The sequence below is a fragment of the Anas acuta genome, chromosome 4, assembly GCF_963932015.1.
Source record: "Anas acuta chromosome 4, bAnaAcu1.1, whole genome shotgun sequence".
Classification (NCBI taxonomy): domain Eukaryota; kingdom Metazoa; phylum Chordata; class Aves; order Anseriformes; family Anatidae; genus Anas; species Anas acuta.
The window spans coordinates 63465095-63483087 of NC_088982.1; the positions used below are offsets into that span (position 1 = coordinate 63465095).

Here is a 17993-nt window from a genome sequence, read left to right on the forward strand (position 1 = left end):
TACTTCCCTGAGTTTGTTTATGCAGACTGTATCACAAGTGGGTGATGATTAAAACGGGTAACTCTGGTGAATATTAAGATTTATTAGGTTGTAGAGAATTTTTCATTCTTGTTGGTATGGGCAGGTTTACCTCTTTCCACGTCTAGTGGGGTACAAAAAACATCGACCCGAACACTTTCTGCGTTAAGCATCTTGAAGCACGTGACAGAAAATACTTCTAGATTTGCATTGCTATTCTCACTATTTCATCAAATCAGCAAACTCAAGATCAGCTATACAAGAGAAGAAAAAAAACAAAACAAAACAAAATAAAAAACCAACCTCAGGAGCATTTATTGAAAAACACCCTCAAAAAAAAAAAAGAAAGAAAAAAAAAAAAGACATTTTAGAGGCCAAAAGCTGAAGGAAAAATGCTTCAAAGATTTTTGGTGCCTTCAGGTTCACTTCTCGAAGTGAATGGTTTCAGAGGGTTTGCAGGCAGTGAGGAGTATTTGCTTTCAAAACTGCTTTTGTGATAACCGAAAATAATCCCAGCCAAATCCAAAATTTCAAAAGGAAAAGAAAAAAAAAAAAGGGCAAATCCTGAAAAGGCACCGTTTTCAATTTTTGAAAAAGAATAACACTTAATTTAATTCAATCCAGAGCCCTGAATTGTTTCTAGGTCAGATGAATCCAGCTTTGTAGCTCACCTAAGATTTTAGTATTTTTTTTTGTCTTTCCTTGTACCTTTAGCTGCTAGAGAAGCCAAGCACGGAAACTCCTGATTTTGACACATTTTCTGTGAGATATAAAAGCCCGTTTTTTCAATCAACGAGTTGGAAAAGCTCTATGACAGTGAAGATCTCACAAATGCACCAAACCTACTTGAACAAACAGACCTTTAATTAAAACATACAGAAAGTGTTTAATCACTGTGAAGAGTAAGAGGATATGATCTCTGCCTTTCCTGTAAGACAAAAGACTTCTGCCTCCTTCCAGGTTCCCTGGACAATCTGGGAAAAGACTAAAAATGTTTAACTCTAAGTGAACCGGACCCTCCAGCACCTGTTTTTCCAATTTCACATATCCTTGAAATGCATGATACTAGAGATTTCAAATACGTTACTGGCTATTTTGGTTGCTAAATACATCACTTTTCTTGTTATGATCAATGTTTTGGTTTTAAGAGCTCTGTTTCTAAAACTTCACCCTTAATTGTTTTTTAACAACCAATTTGTTTGACCCATCAATTTTACAATCGTTCTTTTATTTTCTAATTAAGCTGATATTGTTTACATATTTTGTTACTCAAACTGTAAAGCTATAGATAGTAGCTGCAAAATGCATTCTCTCTTTGAACATTACCTTACTCTAAAGAGAGAAACAATGGCGATTTTGAAAGAGGGAGAACATATCCATAGTCCACTGTTTATAAAAATGAATAAATAAAAAAAAGAATATTAAAAATATATCCAGGGTTTTCACTGCTTTCCCAGTGTTGCATTGGCTCCTGTTCTGCTCTTTTATGGAAGAGCCATGATGGGTTTAATCCAGCCATATATTTACTATTATATATGGAGCAACGCAGGATGAAATTTCACATTAGCCATAAAATGTGTTGCATTGGATCCTGACCTCAGGAAAAAGAAAAAAAAAAAAAAGAGTCATATGGACCTGGTCTACTAGCTCCCCTCTACAAAAGAAATTGGTGTTGAGCAAGTGTTTGCTCACCTATCCAACTCAAAATCAGTGCTTCTGTTTCACTGACTAGCAAAATAATGTTCCCACTAATCAGGCTGTGGGGGTAACAGAGCACTGAACTGGCTCTGCAAAGATGTTTTTCTTCACTTTGAAGTGCCGTGGCCCATTCGAGTTGTCTAATCGAAAATTTCACTTTCTGTCAGAGCAGCCCTCTCAGAAGTCCTGTAAACCCGTAAAACAGTGAGGTAACGGGATACGAACACAGTTCTGCCAAACAGGAAATCCCAGCAATTTTCAGAAAAGAGAAATGCATGTAAAATTCAGCTTCGTGCCCACATTACAAAGCTATCAAAAATGTAGGAAAGGAACATCGGAGAATGCTTACCAGATTCCCTGACATCAACTTAACCCTCTCCTTTCCAAGATCAAAAGCCAATATCTACCTCAGCTTTCCATTGTAGTCACTCTTGGGTTTTAAATTCTCATCCAGACATTGGCAAAATTAAAGGGGCAAACAGAGTGACACGGGGATACATCCAAGCCTTACACTTAACACATTTCCATACCTCTGCAAGATTTTCAGCTGCCCTCATACCTCGCCAGCTTAGACACAGTTGGGAAAATGGGATGTGGTGAAGGCATTTATTTTTTTCACCAAAAGAAGTGCAGATTTGAGTTTTTCATTGATTACAGCTTTTTTATTAAAGATACTATTACTGAAAATGGTCACCTTATGAAAACTGAGTAGCAGAGAGTCCACTGTAATACCTGTAAATGATTCACTGAAAAGGAGAGAAACCCTGTGAAATATAAGGGATGCAACTGATTTTCAGTCCTTGGGGATAACCAATAACTCACAAATTGCTCTGCTTCACTCCACCACTCAGAAAGTACATGCTCATCATTAAGCTGGGAGAATGAAAAGTATTACTTCATTTTTTGCTCATCTGAGATCTTGCAGAGGTCAACAACATTGAAAGGGTCCTTGCTCTTCCCTTAACAGTCACTTGGGCTTGTTCATTTGCCTCTTCATGATATCTTTCTCCTCTTCCTTACGTTTTTGTATAAAATTGGAAATTCACTGCTCTTTTACTACTTCTGTTCCACCCCTCCCCAGATTTTCATATTGCCAGTTTCTTTCAGCATCTCTTTTTATTTTAATTTTTTTTTAATATGGATGACAGGCTGCACAAAGGAAAAGAAAAGCTCAGCAGCAAAAACCTCTTTGCTTGTCTTTTGGCAATCTGAAGCTTTAAATCCACTGATCTGCTTCCTAGCATTTCTTATTATCAAAAAACAATATTTTTGGCATAAACATGTTACTAACCAAGTAGTTTACTGTCTACATTATATTTCTTTCACATTCCTTTTTCAGCATTTCTAAATACACAGTCCACCACAAGAAATACCTGATAACTCTGACTAAAATATGTTTATGTATAGCAGTAATCATTTGAAAAATATTGAGGTAATACAGTTTGAAAATTCTTGCACCACCAAACAAGTCTGACCACAATTTAGGCTAAGTCATGATATTAATCAAGTAGCAACTGTAACCACAATAGTTGCAAAATGATGAAGTTGGTAATCTTTAGTGACTATAACCCAACTAAGTAATTACCAGCATAATTTATGACATGGAAAACACATGAGAAAGCTGGAAATCCTCTGAGGACTGGATGTTCATATCTTAGAGAAAGTATTCTAAGACATAGACCTGAATGAAATTCAGAGGGAAAAAAAAAATCAACTTTAAAGAAAGGGAAACAAACCAACAATTTGGTAGATTTTGTTGTCAGTTCCTCTCCTGACTCTAGTGATACACTTGTGGGTGCACGCTCACGTACGCAATTATTGTTGGCTTCTGTAAAAGGCCCGGACTCCCCCAGCTTAATGGAACCAACTCATTTAAACTGGCTGGCAATTTGCCCCACGCTGTTTGCAGTGACAGTATCTTCCATGCTTCGTTTTGCCAAAATTCCTGCAGAAGGGATGATGATCTTATGTATGGAGCAAAATTCAATTAAGAAGAAAATAGTGTTACTATTCCTGTGATGTGAGAAAGAACACGACCATTTGGAGACTGTTTCGGGTTAGCTATGGGTAGCACACTCCTTTCTCTATTTTGTTTCAAGCTAAGACATTAAAAATATATTCTGCGTGTATTAACAACTGAATATCCATCATAGGTCTTGTGGTGGGGCTAAATTTACAAACACATGCAGATCATTAACACAGAAGCATATTTCAATTTGACACCTTATTTGTGTGGACAAAGAGAAAACCCAATTTATATTTTGGTTCAATATCGAAACCCTTACCTGCTCTGCTGTCCAGTGGGCCAAAATCCAAGGAATACTTCACTACATGATAGTTGTTCCATACATAAAGGAGGTTGTCCCGGGGATTATAATCCACAGCAGCAATGTACTGATAGGAGTTTGGAAAGGGCACATCCACCATGCTATCCTTGCTTTGGTCAGTGTTATATATGTAGTCTATTTTATTCCCCGTGGCTTCATTGTCGTCATCTTCATACACAGACTTCACCACATATAAAATCCCACAGATCATGAAGGCGTTAGAAGCTGACCTCTTGTCATAGGCAGTATCCCATGTCCCTTCTATCCTTAACGTGTAAGGGTTTAACTGGCTAATGACTATTTTGCCATTATTTTGTTCTGTTGCATAGATTACCCACAGCCCGTTCTCATCCACAGCCAGGTCTATATCAGACTTGCCTCCCCAGCGGTAGGGAGAGGTGTCATGGTAATTTGCGTTAGCTATGATCGCCTCCCCGCTTTTTATTCTTGTCCGCAAGTCAAACTTGACTATGTTTCGGGTTCGCTCCTTGTTGAAGAACAAAGCCCCATCGTACACCACAAATCCCGTGCCGTCCACGCGGTGTGGGAGTTTGTAGGTTGTGGTTGGCCTCCCGGCAATGAAGTCGTCCTTGGAGGAGTACTCCGTCAGCGTGTCCGTTCGGTACGGCGTCCAGGGCATGTAGTAGATCTTGTCAGATGCCTGCAGAGGGTCTTTGCACCAGGCACCGGACTGGTGGTCAGATTCGAATAAGTGCTCACTCTGGTATACTCCTTTTAGCAGTCCAGGGCAAAGAAAAACTGTTGGAGAGGAAAAGAATTTCAAACAAAAAAACAAAGTTAATGACAGTCCGGGGGTGCTTGGCCCAAACACTGAAACAGCCTCTAGGTCTGCAGCAGAGGACACTTGAGATCAGAGGAAACCCACAAGCAACGACTTGTAACTGGAGACCAGCCTTTCCAGCGGCCAAGTCTCTAGAACAAGACTTGCTCCACCAAATTGATTGTTTTTCTGCTTTTTCTATCAACTTCGGCTCATTTTCTTATTGCTTTTCAAATCTATTTTTACAGGTGTACTTACTTGGACCGCTCGCCTTTGTAAACTCTGAAATGAGTGTGTGCCCCCAAAGGATTTCTGGGTTTGTATTTCCAGATTACATTCTGCAGTGAATCTGTACCTACTAGGTGAAGGAGTAAACTCCCGGGGAATTGTTCCACATAGTTATTTTGAACAGCCCACTGAAGAGTGGCCTAGAAATGGAAATAAAAGAAAGAAAGTCCCATCCTTATAGCCCAAGTGATATTAAATATTTAACGGGTACCAATAGCAAAGCAGAGGCGAATCCCTTAGCAACTCAGAAGAGCATTTAAAGCAAAGGGAGTGGGAGGGAATACCCAACTACAGCCCGGTAGTGTAACTAGGAATGAGGTTTTGGAAGCCGCTACAGGACACACGAAACATGCAGTCCACACAATTGAAAATGAATGATGTATGAATGCTGAAAGGAAAAGAAAAGGAGAGAAAGAAGAAAGGAAGGAAGAAAGGAAGGAAGGAGGGAAGAAACAAAGGGAGGAAGAAAAGAAGGAACGAAGGAACAAAGAAAGAAAGGAAAGAAGGAAAAGCATCAAGTTCACTGGAGAGGAACCCAAGGTCTAGATTTTAATCAGTTAAAAAATGTCCTGTTAAATATAGTAGTGATTCAAACTTAAGAACATATACCTTCTATTGTTACATGAGAGGAGCACAGAGGAGCAGTTGGACTAACCAGGGTGCTTTGCTGCTCAGACTTCGGGGGGGATGAGGGGGACTGGCTCGTGGCCGAGGCATGGGAGGAAGCTCTGGGCTGATGTTGGGCTCATGGAAAGGCCAACAGCCCAACCGGCTGCATGGGGAGGCAACAGCGGGGTGTGAGGGATGCTGCGGAGCCAAACAGGCTCGCTTGGCCCTCACCATCCACGTCAGCACCCTTCCGACCCGGAGGGGCTGCACGTGCTTCAGGGGGAGAATATTTGTTGGTTGGTTGTCATGCTGATCTTCGTGAGCTTGAATAACCACCACGATGAGATAGGCAGCGGGGAGCCACGAGGAGCCATCCCACCGCGGGATTAGGGTAGCACAGGGCCAGCAGATGGGATCCCACATCTGTACTCCCTGCTTGGAGGTTAACCAATTATTTCTGAAACTTCAGAAATTGATAATATCCTCTGGAGAGCGAAACAGGAGGAAAATCAGATTTAGCAGCTGGTGTAAAAGCATATTGCTCTACTGGAGTCTTGGTAACCACCCCAAGGAGCTGGTACAGGGGTGCCATTTCTGAAAGGCTTTTGCAACGTAATTAGATATACTTATGCACATACGTATGTGTGCGTGCTTTCCAAATTCTTCAGGGCAGGAGAAAAGGGAATTATCTAAACCTTTGAATAGAAAATTTAATGAAAGGAAGTGGCACTGGTAAAACTTTTCAGCAAAAATGAGTTATCTCGTGAAGTTGAGCAGCAGAGAGACTAAATAAACTTTAACAAAAAAGTAGTGAGAATTAATGACAGAGTATTTCAACTAAAACGTTAAACTGTTAAATAACTTAGCCTATACATAAGTAATATATATATATAATTTGAAAGGTATTTAATTACCTTTTTGTTCCACTTCTATTGTAGAGAGAGAAGTAAAGAGAGAAAGGAGAAAAGAGAATAGATTAATGGTACTGTATTGGCCAGGTACTTTTCTTTACCTCTTTCATATGAAAAGGAAGATTTAATAATTTACTTTAGATACTACTACATTATGTGAACATTTTTAATATATATATATATATATTTAAAGCCCTTCCGCCCATATACACTGAATAATATGCGGACAAGCTGATCAAAATACAGGCATATTTTAACTTTACAAATATTTTAAGAGGAAAAAAAAAAACAATACTTGGGACATACCAAACCCCCTGAACTTTCTGAGATACCTTGTCAGCAGCCTTGGACTAGGTTCACAAAACAAAATGAAATACCCATACTCTGAAATACAAGTGATCCAGATTTATGTATAGAATGAACTTGTCCAAGGAGAAACATTATAAAATACACATCCTCATATATTTAGCCAAAAACCTGTAAGATAGAGATGCCTACTTTATTGAGCAGAAGAATATTCCCTTATGACACTAACAGAGAACTTATGAGAGTCAAATGAAGCCCATCGGTAGACATTCGCAGAATATTGTCCCATGTCTTAGAGAAGCAAGCTCAGGAGGACTTGGGAAAAAAATAAAAATAAAAAAAGCACACACATTTTAAATATTGTAATACTTACATGATTGTCAGTAAAAGTCCGAAGACTGATAATGATAACAAGTTAAAAATATCTAAGCGCTCTTTAAAAAGCCCAACCCCACATCTTGCAGAATGTTTTTCCTGTGAATTATTCACCACGCATAATAATGCTGCAGAAGAGGCTGTGTCCCTTTGGACACAGCCCCTTGCAGCCAGAATAAATATAAGCAGTGCACTTACTAATCTCTAAATGCTCACTTTCTGTATCTCACAGCCTCCTGTGAGAGGCTCTGGGGGCTGTCATCTGGAAGCCCCCTGTGGTTGTGGCACCAACCCCTTCTTCTGGCTGCAGCTGTGTGCATCCCAGGGGGATGAGGGTCCTGCCTGCCTCTGCCCCATCCTTGGCTGTCTGCGGGGCAGGATGCTGCCAGTGGGTCAGCAAAGAGCTGGTGCTCTGCTTGGATCCCTGAGTCGTGAGCCATGCCAAGCCAGCAGTGCACAGCAATCACGAGGCTGCTACAGAACAAGCCAAATGGCCAAATCTCTGGAAAAAAAAAAACACCTATTTCTTTAGAGGAGGGTAGAACCTGGAAAACGATGCACAAGCCTAACAAAGGAGCAGCACTGTTTTCTGTGCACCTGCCTCTCCTTCAAGTGGTACACAGAAAACCTCATGGCAATACACTGAAATGTCAGGATATCGCTCTTGCGTTTACCAGTGGTGGTGTGTTGTGTGTCAGCGCTTTTCTGAAAAGAAAACCAAGCACATGGCACGGTGAGGCCCCCAAACAGCTTCTGCACTCCCCTTCCTCGGGTGTGCTGGGTCTGTAGGGCCCCTTCCCTGAAGGTATGGGGGAAGACAGGCCCCATAAAATATCACCGAAGGAGAAGTGAGAACTTGCCAGTAAAGCAGTACGGTTTTGACAGCTGAGAGATCTCTGTTCAGAGGAGCGAGACAGGAATGCAAAGGTATGCACACGTGCTTTGTTTTCGCTTGTGCAGAGCTCGCTCTGGCCCCTTCCAGACTGAGACACTTGCCAAATGACTGTCCTCCAGTGCTGGGATTGCAAACCCTCTGCATTTAAAAGTCTCGTTCGTTTGGATGGGAAACTGCAGGCTAAATGGAAGATCAACAGGCTCAATAATTTCAGGATAAGGCTGCAAATGCATTGGCTAGACATGTGGATCTGCACTTCACCATGTGCAGAGGCGCGTGTCCAGGGCCAGCTGTATAACAGAAGCTCCCCAAACGAACATTTCTCCAAGCTTAAGCAGTCTTTTTTTACCTGGGCTTTGATTCAGGCTGTTCTCTACCTTGTAACAGGTTGAGGTTAAAGGTAAATGTTTTCCCCATGTGGCTGTCAGGGCTCTCGTGAGCAGAGACAACACGTTTCAGTGCAAGTACCTGATTTTGCAAGGGAAAAAGCCAGCAGAGCTAAAAGGCACCAGACCCAGTGACTGGAGCAACTCACAAAGCAATCGCTCGTCCTGTCCCAGGCTGTTATAAAACAGGTATTAATAAAAACACTAAATATCCCTTGCAAAAGCAAGAAAGTAGTGACAGCCGTCCAAATATATGCCTCCACGCAACACCAATTCTTCTGGCCTAATGGGACACTGTACCTCTGGCAGCGTAGATGGCTGTAATTTATGTTTCACAATGAGCAAAAGCGTTTGTAATGCACTCCAACAACTGAGCAATATCCTAAAGTGAAGCTTCTGTGGGAGATAATACATTCACAACGAGCTAGGTGACCTGAAACACTGATCACCCTTATCCTGAAGAGCTTGGGTGTGCTGTCAGTGCTCAGTGCCACAGCCAGTCCTGTTACAATCCCAGACACGCTGCGTGTTTTGGTGAGCTCCTGCACGGTGCTTTTGGGATGCATACAAGGCAAAGCACCACATACACATTTTCTGATTTAAGACTTAATGCTTTTAAATGTCACTAATTCCTCTGCTTCTGCCTGGGACAACATTCTGTTATTCAACAAGGTTGCAAGGAAAGCTCGGAGGGCTTACCTCATTGCATTATATCCCAAGGAAGGGTTGAATTAGGGTCTGATTGTTTCCTCATTTATGCAAAAATAGACTGCAAACCTGTTTGTACACAGCATTGACAGAATTTTTTGAATTTTGTCCGATTACAGTCCATTTTACACCTCCACAATGCCAAAATACATTGGACTTGCCCGTTTGTAGCATTTAAAAGCACAGGAGGCACCTCATCTTCCCCTACAGGGATCTAAGAAAAAAATGTGTACACGTAGTTATTTCTCTTTCCGTGAGACCTTCTGCTTCTACTACTGACGGCGCATTCGTTTGAACAGAGCACGGGTATTTCACCTTGATATCCTATGCTGCTTGCAGGCCGGTGCCTTTGGCTTCCACAGCATGGGGGGCTGGAAGGAAATCAAGAACCCCTCAGTGAGGCTGGGGGAAGTTACCAGACTTTCCACGCGCCCTGGTTTCCACCCATTTCTTCAGATGGGAGAGAAACCAAGCCCAACATGTCACTGTCAGCCGCTGCAGCCTGCCCCTGCTGAGCCCAGAGCCGAGCAATCAGGCAGATTCACTGCCACCCATTCAGAGAAAATCACACAAACAAATTAATTAAATACTCGTCGTGCTGCCGGGTAGAGGCTCTGAAAACACGCTCTTAATTTCCGGCACAATTAACACTCGAGCAACGTTAACTGCTCATTTTCTTACCACCACGTTGAGCTGCACTCAACTCTACAAGGCACGAGCACACTGCGGCATCAGGAGGGTCCTGCAGAGAGCTCTCACTCCCTGGCACTACTTCAAACCCACAACGTGAGCACAAAACTCCTGGAAAAAACAAAAAATGAGCCGAGCAGGGGGGATGTTAAATGCAACTGCAAAAGTAAACAAAAAGTTGTGCCCTGTACTCTGCCAGCTGTTTTCTTCAGGACAGATGTGTAACAGCAGAGTAAGCGAAATCCAATCCCTGTTGCTGTCCTTCCCAGGTCAAACTTAATATGCAGAGACTCAGCATTAAGCACGTAATTAAAGATGAAATTGAAGGGCTTCTAAAACAGTTTTTTGAGGCTGACCTTAGTGGTGTAAGACGCAGCACTGCAGCTATTCTGAGGGTGCTCCGTGCCAGATGTGGCTAACTGCTGTTCTCCTGCCCCCACCAACCAGCGCCTTGGACCAGCAGCAGAACAGCCACAACTCTCTCAGCCTTTGACTCGAGGGCTTCCCTACAGCACCCAGAGACAGCTCTCCCAATTTGCATGGCTCTCCCCAGCACGCACACACCTTTCAGTGGGTCGAGGAGAAATAGGTTTGGGAACCTGCAAACCTAGCAAGGTACCCCAAAGCGTGCCCAGGGAGAACTTGCTCAGAGACGAAGATGCTCTTCCTTTTTGAAGACGCATCCGGGTGCCTGATTCTTGGTGTTTCTATACCAAAACAAGGGACTTGTTCAAAACTCAGTCCACCAAAGCACACGTCAATAAATTCCCTTTTAGCTACCACACTGGGAAGTCCAGACAATTAGGCAATATACAAATGGTACCAGCATCAGACTCACAGCATGGGTTCAGCGTGGTGGGTCACTGATGAGAGGACCCAGCAGTCAGTCCTAAAGAAACTCCAGGCTACAAGAAAATCTGCTGCTGGGTACGATGTCCTCCTGGTGATGCTAATAGTAAGCTCCTGAGGGGTTTCTTTTCCCAATCCCTACGATTTATACAAGTGGTTGAGGTTCCCAAGGGAATACATCAGCCAACAGACCATAGGCAACACAAGTGGGGCGTGCACCTTGCAGGAGGGTCATCATCTTCTCGCCAGTTCCCTGGCGCAGCAGATCTAAAGTAAACACCTCTCTAAACGCAGAGAATGGAAATATGTTACTATTTATTATTTTGTGCTTAACAACACACAAACTACAACATATGGATTGCCAGAACAGTCAGAGAGATAGATAGCTCAGCATCGATATGACACAAGCTGTTTTGGCAACCTCGAGTTCAAAATGCTGCGCAAGTACCAGCCCCTGTTTTGTTCTGCTCTCCTGACACGTAATTAAAATGACAAAGGAGACCACATAGCCAAGCTCCGTGCTCACTCCCTGCAGCACACATGCAAACCAAAGCAGGTTGGACCATTTCTCTCACCCTGATATGAAAGCCTGGGGTCCCACTGTAACACAGCTGGGTGGCTGCTGCACCCTCAACACCCTAATAATGAGCAAAACCAGTCACAGGCACTGCAGCTAGCTGCAACCAGCAGGAGGCTGGCCCACATTTAGACTTTGGGGAAAGGAAAAGCAACAGCAATACGGTGTGTAGCAGGCTGGTCTTTGGTCTCTGTCCCTTCAGTGCAACTGTTCCCGTTACAGAGGACAGAAGCCTCCCTCCTCACCAAGCTGCCCCCTTAGCTCCTGCCCTGTTTGCCCCCAAGAAGCACTTACTTTAAGAGCTTTTCCTGTGAAAAGTTGCAGCGTGCAGCCAGAGAAGCTCTCTTGGGTCTAGGCTCAGGAGCAATCAGAGAGAATGGAGGAATTAGGATTTCTGAGACTATTTTGCAAATAGGGTATGTACGGTTGCCACCTTCCCGTTTTTGCCATCTGATTCCGTTTTACCACTTTTTTACTTTGCCCTCAACATGACAGGTTTACTAGAAATCATTTCCCTTACCTTTCAGAGCAAGAACAATGTCAGGTTCCTTTAGCGAGGTACAGTAAATAAATAAATCCGTAACAGATTGTGCTTTGTGCCCTGCCTCTGCTTTACCTGGGGGATCTCCCCTGGGGGCCCAGGCCCCATTAACGTTACCTGCCTTAGCAGCCCAGGAGCAACTCGACACTTGAATGTAAAGCACACAGACTTCCCGTCTCCAACCAGAGGAATGAATAGATTATTCTTATCAATTATTGCTGTTAATTAACCTTCTCGCAGCTGCCAACTCCTGTTATGAAAGAACCCCACACAGCTCTGAGCCTCCCTCCTGCCTTTCTCCTCCCGACCAAAACTGTTCTGCGAGCTCAGGTTCAAACTTTTTCCAGCCACTCTTCCCTTTGCCCCGACACTGAACCCTGGGGAACACCGCCTGTGACCATTACCAAATGGATTTCACTCCACTGTCAATGACCCTTTGGGCCTGGCCACCCAGTTTTTTACCCAAAAAAACAATCCAGCCAGCCAAGCCATGAGCAGCCACTTTCTCCAGGAGAAAGCTGGGCAACCACGACTTATTGCACAGCAGAAGTGCTTGCATTTCACAGCAAGTAAAGTGCTAATCCTTTATTTAATAAAAGGGAGGAATACTTGCTCCATTTCTACATTATATTTTTCATATAATACCCAGGCATCCATAAACACAGGTGCTCTGTAAGTAACTTGTGTTACAGGGGCCTCATATAACACCTTCCCAAAATTACCACTTCCTAATTAATTTCACTGTGAAGTTACAGAGATTGGAAACGTCGATAATCCATAAACGCTTTCACAAGCCACAACCTAAATGAGATCCTTAAATATGGTATCTATGGATTTGCAGAAATCAAAGCTGTCAGTTTTCATAAATGGATTTGTTTTTTTTTAGATTTTTATTCATCTGATAAATTTGTGAAACCTTTCAAACCATTAATTTGGGCTTCCTTGAAATGTCAGTGCTTTCAGTCTGCTTTTTAATACATAATAACTAAATTTAATAGATGTTCACTAAAATAATACTAAGGATTATTAATGTTAAAACACACGTCAGCGTAACTTAGAGTCATCAGGACCCAGGAAACCACTAATGTACATTAACTCTTGTCCACCAGAGGTTTCTGCCATATGAAAAAAAAAAGTTATAGCTTCCTACAAAATTGTTTTGTGCATTATAGATCAAATTTTGGACTTTTTGGGTAGAAGCCATCTTTTTGCTAGAGATTTGTATAATGAATGACAGGCATCGGGGGCCCTAGCCCTCACGTGGACTCTCCCCAAAACCCAAGAAATAACAAATGCTTTTCCATGGCACTGTCCCCTCGAGGCCAATTTTCTAGGAGCTTAAATATTATGACTTCATTTCCTCATTTTAGGTACCAAAACACACAAAAAGTTATGCCTTTAAATATTTTGTTAAGGGGAAAGAAAAAAAAAAAAACAAGCATCAGTCTTTCAGAAAGCCAATGAAACTTCTGGGTTCTGAGTTTTGGGGTTAAACAGTAAAACCCCTGCTACGTGCCCAGCCCTGCAAGAGCCTCTGCTCTTTGGCAGAGCAGAGATCAGCGAGACAGTTCTCAACTGTTTTGCAACATTCGGCTTTCCTGAAATTCTCTGAATGATTTCTATTCTTCCTTTGACTCTCTCCTCTTGTTATTATTCTAGGTGGCAGTCACAGTGACTGGCTCCCCTGAAGAGGCAGCCACTTCATCAGCTTCAGCAGATGCTGAATGTGATTGTGCTGTGCTTCTAAATGTATTATACAAGAGGTAAATATTTTTTGCTCAAGTAAAGATAATTCACTTAAGGTATAATGAGCCCTGAAATATACTACACTGAATAAAAACATATTAAAAAAGAAAAAAGTAGCAGGTATTGTTATATTCATAGTTCATCTTCAGAAGAAGTATCTGATTTTTTAATGTGTATAAATCTCTTCTGTGGTGAGATTTTATGGTTAGAGTGCCATCCTAGAGATAAAGAAGCCTGAAAACCCAATTCATCCTTGATAAGGCATTCAGGAGACAAAAAGGTTGCTTATGCTACTCACTGTGTTTGTCAGAGGTGAATCATTTAATTTTCTCTGCTCTGTCTGAAGAAGCGACATAACCAGGCAAAACGGGGCAGGGCTGCTCCATTGCCTAGGTATGACCACGGCCACCACTTTTCCCAGGTTTGAGAAATGCCACGAGCATTGGCCACTGCTCATCATCAGGGGCAGATAAACAAGCCAAACAGACTTCTGGTGCAACCCTGTGGCTGTCACACATCCTTCTGTTACCTCTACATGACATAAAAAAACAAGCAGCAACTTCTTAATTTACTGCAACAATCCCAAGTCGTTGTGCAGCCGCATTTTCCTTTTGAAATTCAGCAATTAAAAAGCAGCAGCAAGATGAGTTTGGTGTGAGAGAAAAAAAAAAAAAAAAGGCTCGTACAAATACTGTGTGAAATTCAATTACAGCCACAAGTCACTCAGCCAAACTTCCATTGGCAGTTGGCCTCGTATTGTTTCCAGCATGACAGCAGATGAGTGAGCTGCTATTAAATTGCAGCAGAATCAGCCACCTGGACATCATTCTCCCATAATAAAAAAATAAAATAAAAAAAGGAAAGAGAAAAAAGAAAGCCCGGATCCAGAAGGGGATGTAAGCACTGCAGGGCTGAGTGTCCGCAGGGCTTTTTCGGCAGCTGGCTGCTGCTGTCAATGGCAAGTCTTACGCCGAGCACCCAGCAGTCTTCTGCAACACAGCCCCGAGGCTCTAAAGAGCAAGAGGTGGAGATCCGGGCCCTGAAATGAAGGCTTGAATTAAACCTCATTCGGGCTGTGAGCTGCTTTCTAAAAGAGAGAGGCATTGCTGTGCATTACTTTCAGCTCCAGGTTAAAAAAAATAAAAAAATAGATAGCCAAGCGTTGTCCAAGAACGTTTAGCGTCCCTCTGAAAAAAGTCTGGGCACAAAATGAGCACTGAGCTGCTCCCTGCCATCGGGAAAGGCTTCTGCACATGTGGAGGTGGATCAAGAAGTGCTGGCAGCAGGGTTTTGTCCTCCAGAACTGCTGAGTGCAGCTTTCCAGGACAACAACCCACGGTGCACCTCATTGTCCTTGTTGCCCACTCAGCCCAGGAGAACTCAGAAATGGGGCACAGGCAACAAAAAATGGTTTAAAACCCCACAAAGAGCTTTTTCAGAAATAATTTTGCTTGGTACAGTCAATCTAACCCTTGGAAGCTCTCATAAGCAAGTTGGAGTCTAGGTCTTACTGGTCTTGGTCATTCAGTCCACCTGTAACTGGGTTGGGTGAACAGGGCCAGAAAACCACCCCAGTTCTTCCTTCTCCTGCGATGTTAAAAGCACTGAAAGATCACTTGGCAACAGGGCAAATGTAGCTAATTCAGATAATTATTATTTGCATAGCTATTTATATCTTCTTTGCCAGATTAATTGTAAACCCTCCTTGTCTGACTTTAAAAAAAAAAGGAACAAAAGCCTGATGTTCATTAAAGATTTGTCCTCGTCCAGGCATGAGATAAATTTGGGATGTCGAGAGCTTGACAGAGCCATCAAGGCAAATGTTAGGTACCTTGCCTTAAGCCATAAACGGGAAGGGAAAACATCCTAGGTGGGGGAGTGCTGAATTGAAGCTCTGTGTCTTTTGGTCAGATTTCTCTCCAAAGAGGAATAAACTGTTTGTCATACTGCCAGTTCCGAGACTAGCTATAAAATAATGGATTCCACAGGCCCAAATGAGGCTAATCATGATTGCCAAGGCATGTCTGTGCTGTGAGAAGTGAGTGAAATCTGATGCTCTTTAGAGAAAACATTTTTTGAAAAGCTCTTTGCTCTGCAATAAGCCTTGGCAGTTATCTCATGTCTTTGAGTATCTACCATATTTCTTGTTTGATTGCGAGGCATATTGCTGACACCGGCTGCTATGGCTGAGTTTCCTTTAATAATGCTTGGTAGGTAAAACACCACTTCGTTTCAGCTGTTGAGAAAACCGTGAGGATGGATTTTGCATCAGCTGCCTCTCTCAATAGTACTTATTCTTAAGTGTCTCCAACTGGATGCTGGAGTAAAATGCCCATCAAAACAAGAAAAGTCTTTCCACAAAACCGGGCAATAAACCAACGCGTTTGTTTTCTCCTCTCTGAATCGGGGAACACCTACGAAGTAGCTGGAGAGGTGGGATTTTACCGCAACTGCTACGGAGAGCCAGTGAAGAGCAGAGAAAGGAGGCGTCGGAACTGGTGCTTTGGAACAAGGTTTTACAAGCTGCACGGCCAATGTTAACAACATGCACTATTTAAAAAAAAAAAAGAAAAAAGAAAAAAAGAAGAATCAGGAAAAAATCAGGCCATAACTTCTAGCATTTTCAGGCGTAAGTAATGAACCCAAGTTACACATATGCACAGGAGTGATTTGCAATATTTTAAGATTTAAAAAATTCGCCAACCATGTCAAATGCACATACACTCATTTAGGTACTGGCACAGATTACGCTTCAAGGCACGCTCCCAAAATGCTCTGAAGAAACAATCACTGGAGCAGCAATAGTCTGACACCCACATCCAGCTACACATCACCAAGGCAAGTATTGCTGCTTAGGAGCCTTCATTTCATCTTCTGCTTTCCTCCAGCTCTCAGCAACAAAACCTATGCTGAGATGCAGGTTTTTTTTAGAGGAGATCGTGTCCTGCTGAAGGTGAAAGGCCAGGCTCCTGTGGTTTTCCCCATGTCCTGCTCCAGATGTGCTGGGGAGATGGGAGAGGCTGCGGGCACGCCTGCATACGTGCAAGGGCACAACCGCCTCCTTGAGGGATGCAGATTTAGGCAACACCAAACGTGCCTCTTCAGAGCAGCTCCTCCACTAAACTTCGGGGCGTCCTCCAACCCCAGCTGAGCAGAACTCCCTCTTCTCCGCTGTGCAGCAGCATCTTTCTTACCTCTGTTCCGCTTGTCTCCTTGCCGCGCCAAGAACTCATTAATCACTGGCTGCAGAAGCGCGCAGAAAGCCCTCGCATACTTGCCGAGCTGACGAAGGAGCAGAAACGGAGCCAGGGGCTGGCGGGGGTCCCCACGGTGCTCTGGGGGAGGCTGCACCAGCCAGGCTGTCACCAGCGGTGGCTGCCACACAGGCGGAGCTGGGCAGGTTGGTGTTGGGATGTGTTGACTTAACGAAGCACGCAGGTAAACGTGTTAGCGGCGGGCATCTCGCACAAAAGGCATGCCCCGAGCCCACGCACGAACGAAAAGCACTCTCTGCGTTTCAGGATTTGGATCCCTACCGTACGAGCCGAGGACTGAGAAGGATGACATTGTATTTTATACTTCATTTTTTTTAATGAATAAGTGCTGATATAAAGCAGGGACCTAGCTGGGATGGAACTGTCACTTTAAAGGAATACATCTGAGACCTTTAACTTGTGCTGGTATATTCGGCGAAGTAAAAATATTATTCTGCTTGGGAGAACCACAAATTACAGCAATAAAATATATGCGGTGAATACGTAGAAATTTGGTACTATTTGCAATGAACTGAATATTAGGCACCACTAAGACCTATCATTTTCACCATTAATGAAAAAAAGACTATTTTATTTCTAATTTAAAGCATATGAATTTATGAAGGTTCAGAAAAGTCTTTTGTGCGCTTTTGCAACAGCTTAACTTCTAATATATTTTACATTCGGAAATTAGGATCCCTGAGCTCTTGCACAATATTTACTGGTGTACGTTATTACAGCGGTCAGTATGTGGTGCCCTCTCTCTATTTCTTAGCCAATGCAGTATTTTCACCATGGCATCAATAGATTTAAAAAAAAAAAATCTCACTGGAGTAAAAAGAAAAAATTATGTGACAATGAAACACACTCATTTTGCTATGAGGTAATTCAATAAATCTGTCCACTTTGCTAAGGCTTAGTTTTTATGTAAAACAACACTTACTTATCTTGCTAACTTCAAACTGGAAAAAGAATTAAGGGTGAGGTTCAGTTTTCAGCCCAGCTTTTAGTAATCTGAAAATAGGAAACAGGGC

General features: G+C 42.8%; 1 protein-coding gene across 6 annotated transcripts in view; it reads right to left on the bottom strand.

Annotated features, from left to right (window-relative positions):
- The window catches only part of ADGRL3 (adhesion G protein-coupled receptor L3), a 512834-nt gene that overhangs the window by 160655 nt on the left and 334186 nt on the right, over positions 1 to 17993 (bottom strand). For 4 of the 6 annotated variants that reach the window (XM_068681640.1, XM_068681638.1, XM_068681635.1 and 1 more), the window contains 2 exons: positions 6636 to 6650; positions 4002 to 4802 (listed from right to left, as the gene is read on the bottom strand). In XM_068681640.1, the coding sequence (XP_068537741.1) occupies positions 4002 to 4802; positions 6636 to 6650 (816 nt within the window). The remainder of the gene's footprint in view (positions 1 to 4001; positions 4803 to 6635; positions 6651 to 17993) is intronic. The other 2 variants (XM_068681641.1, XM_068681639.1) reach the window with 1 other exon arrangement.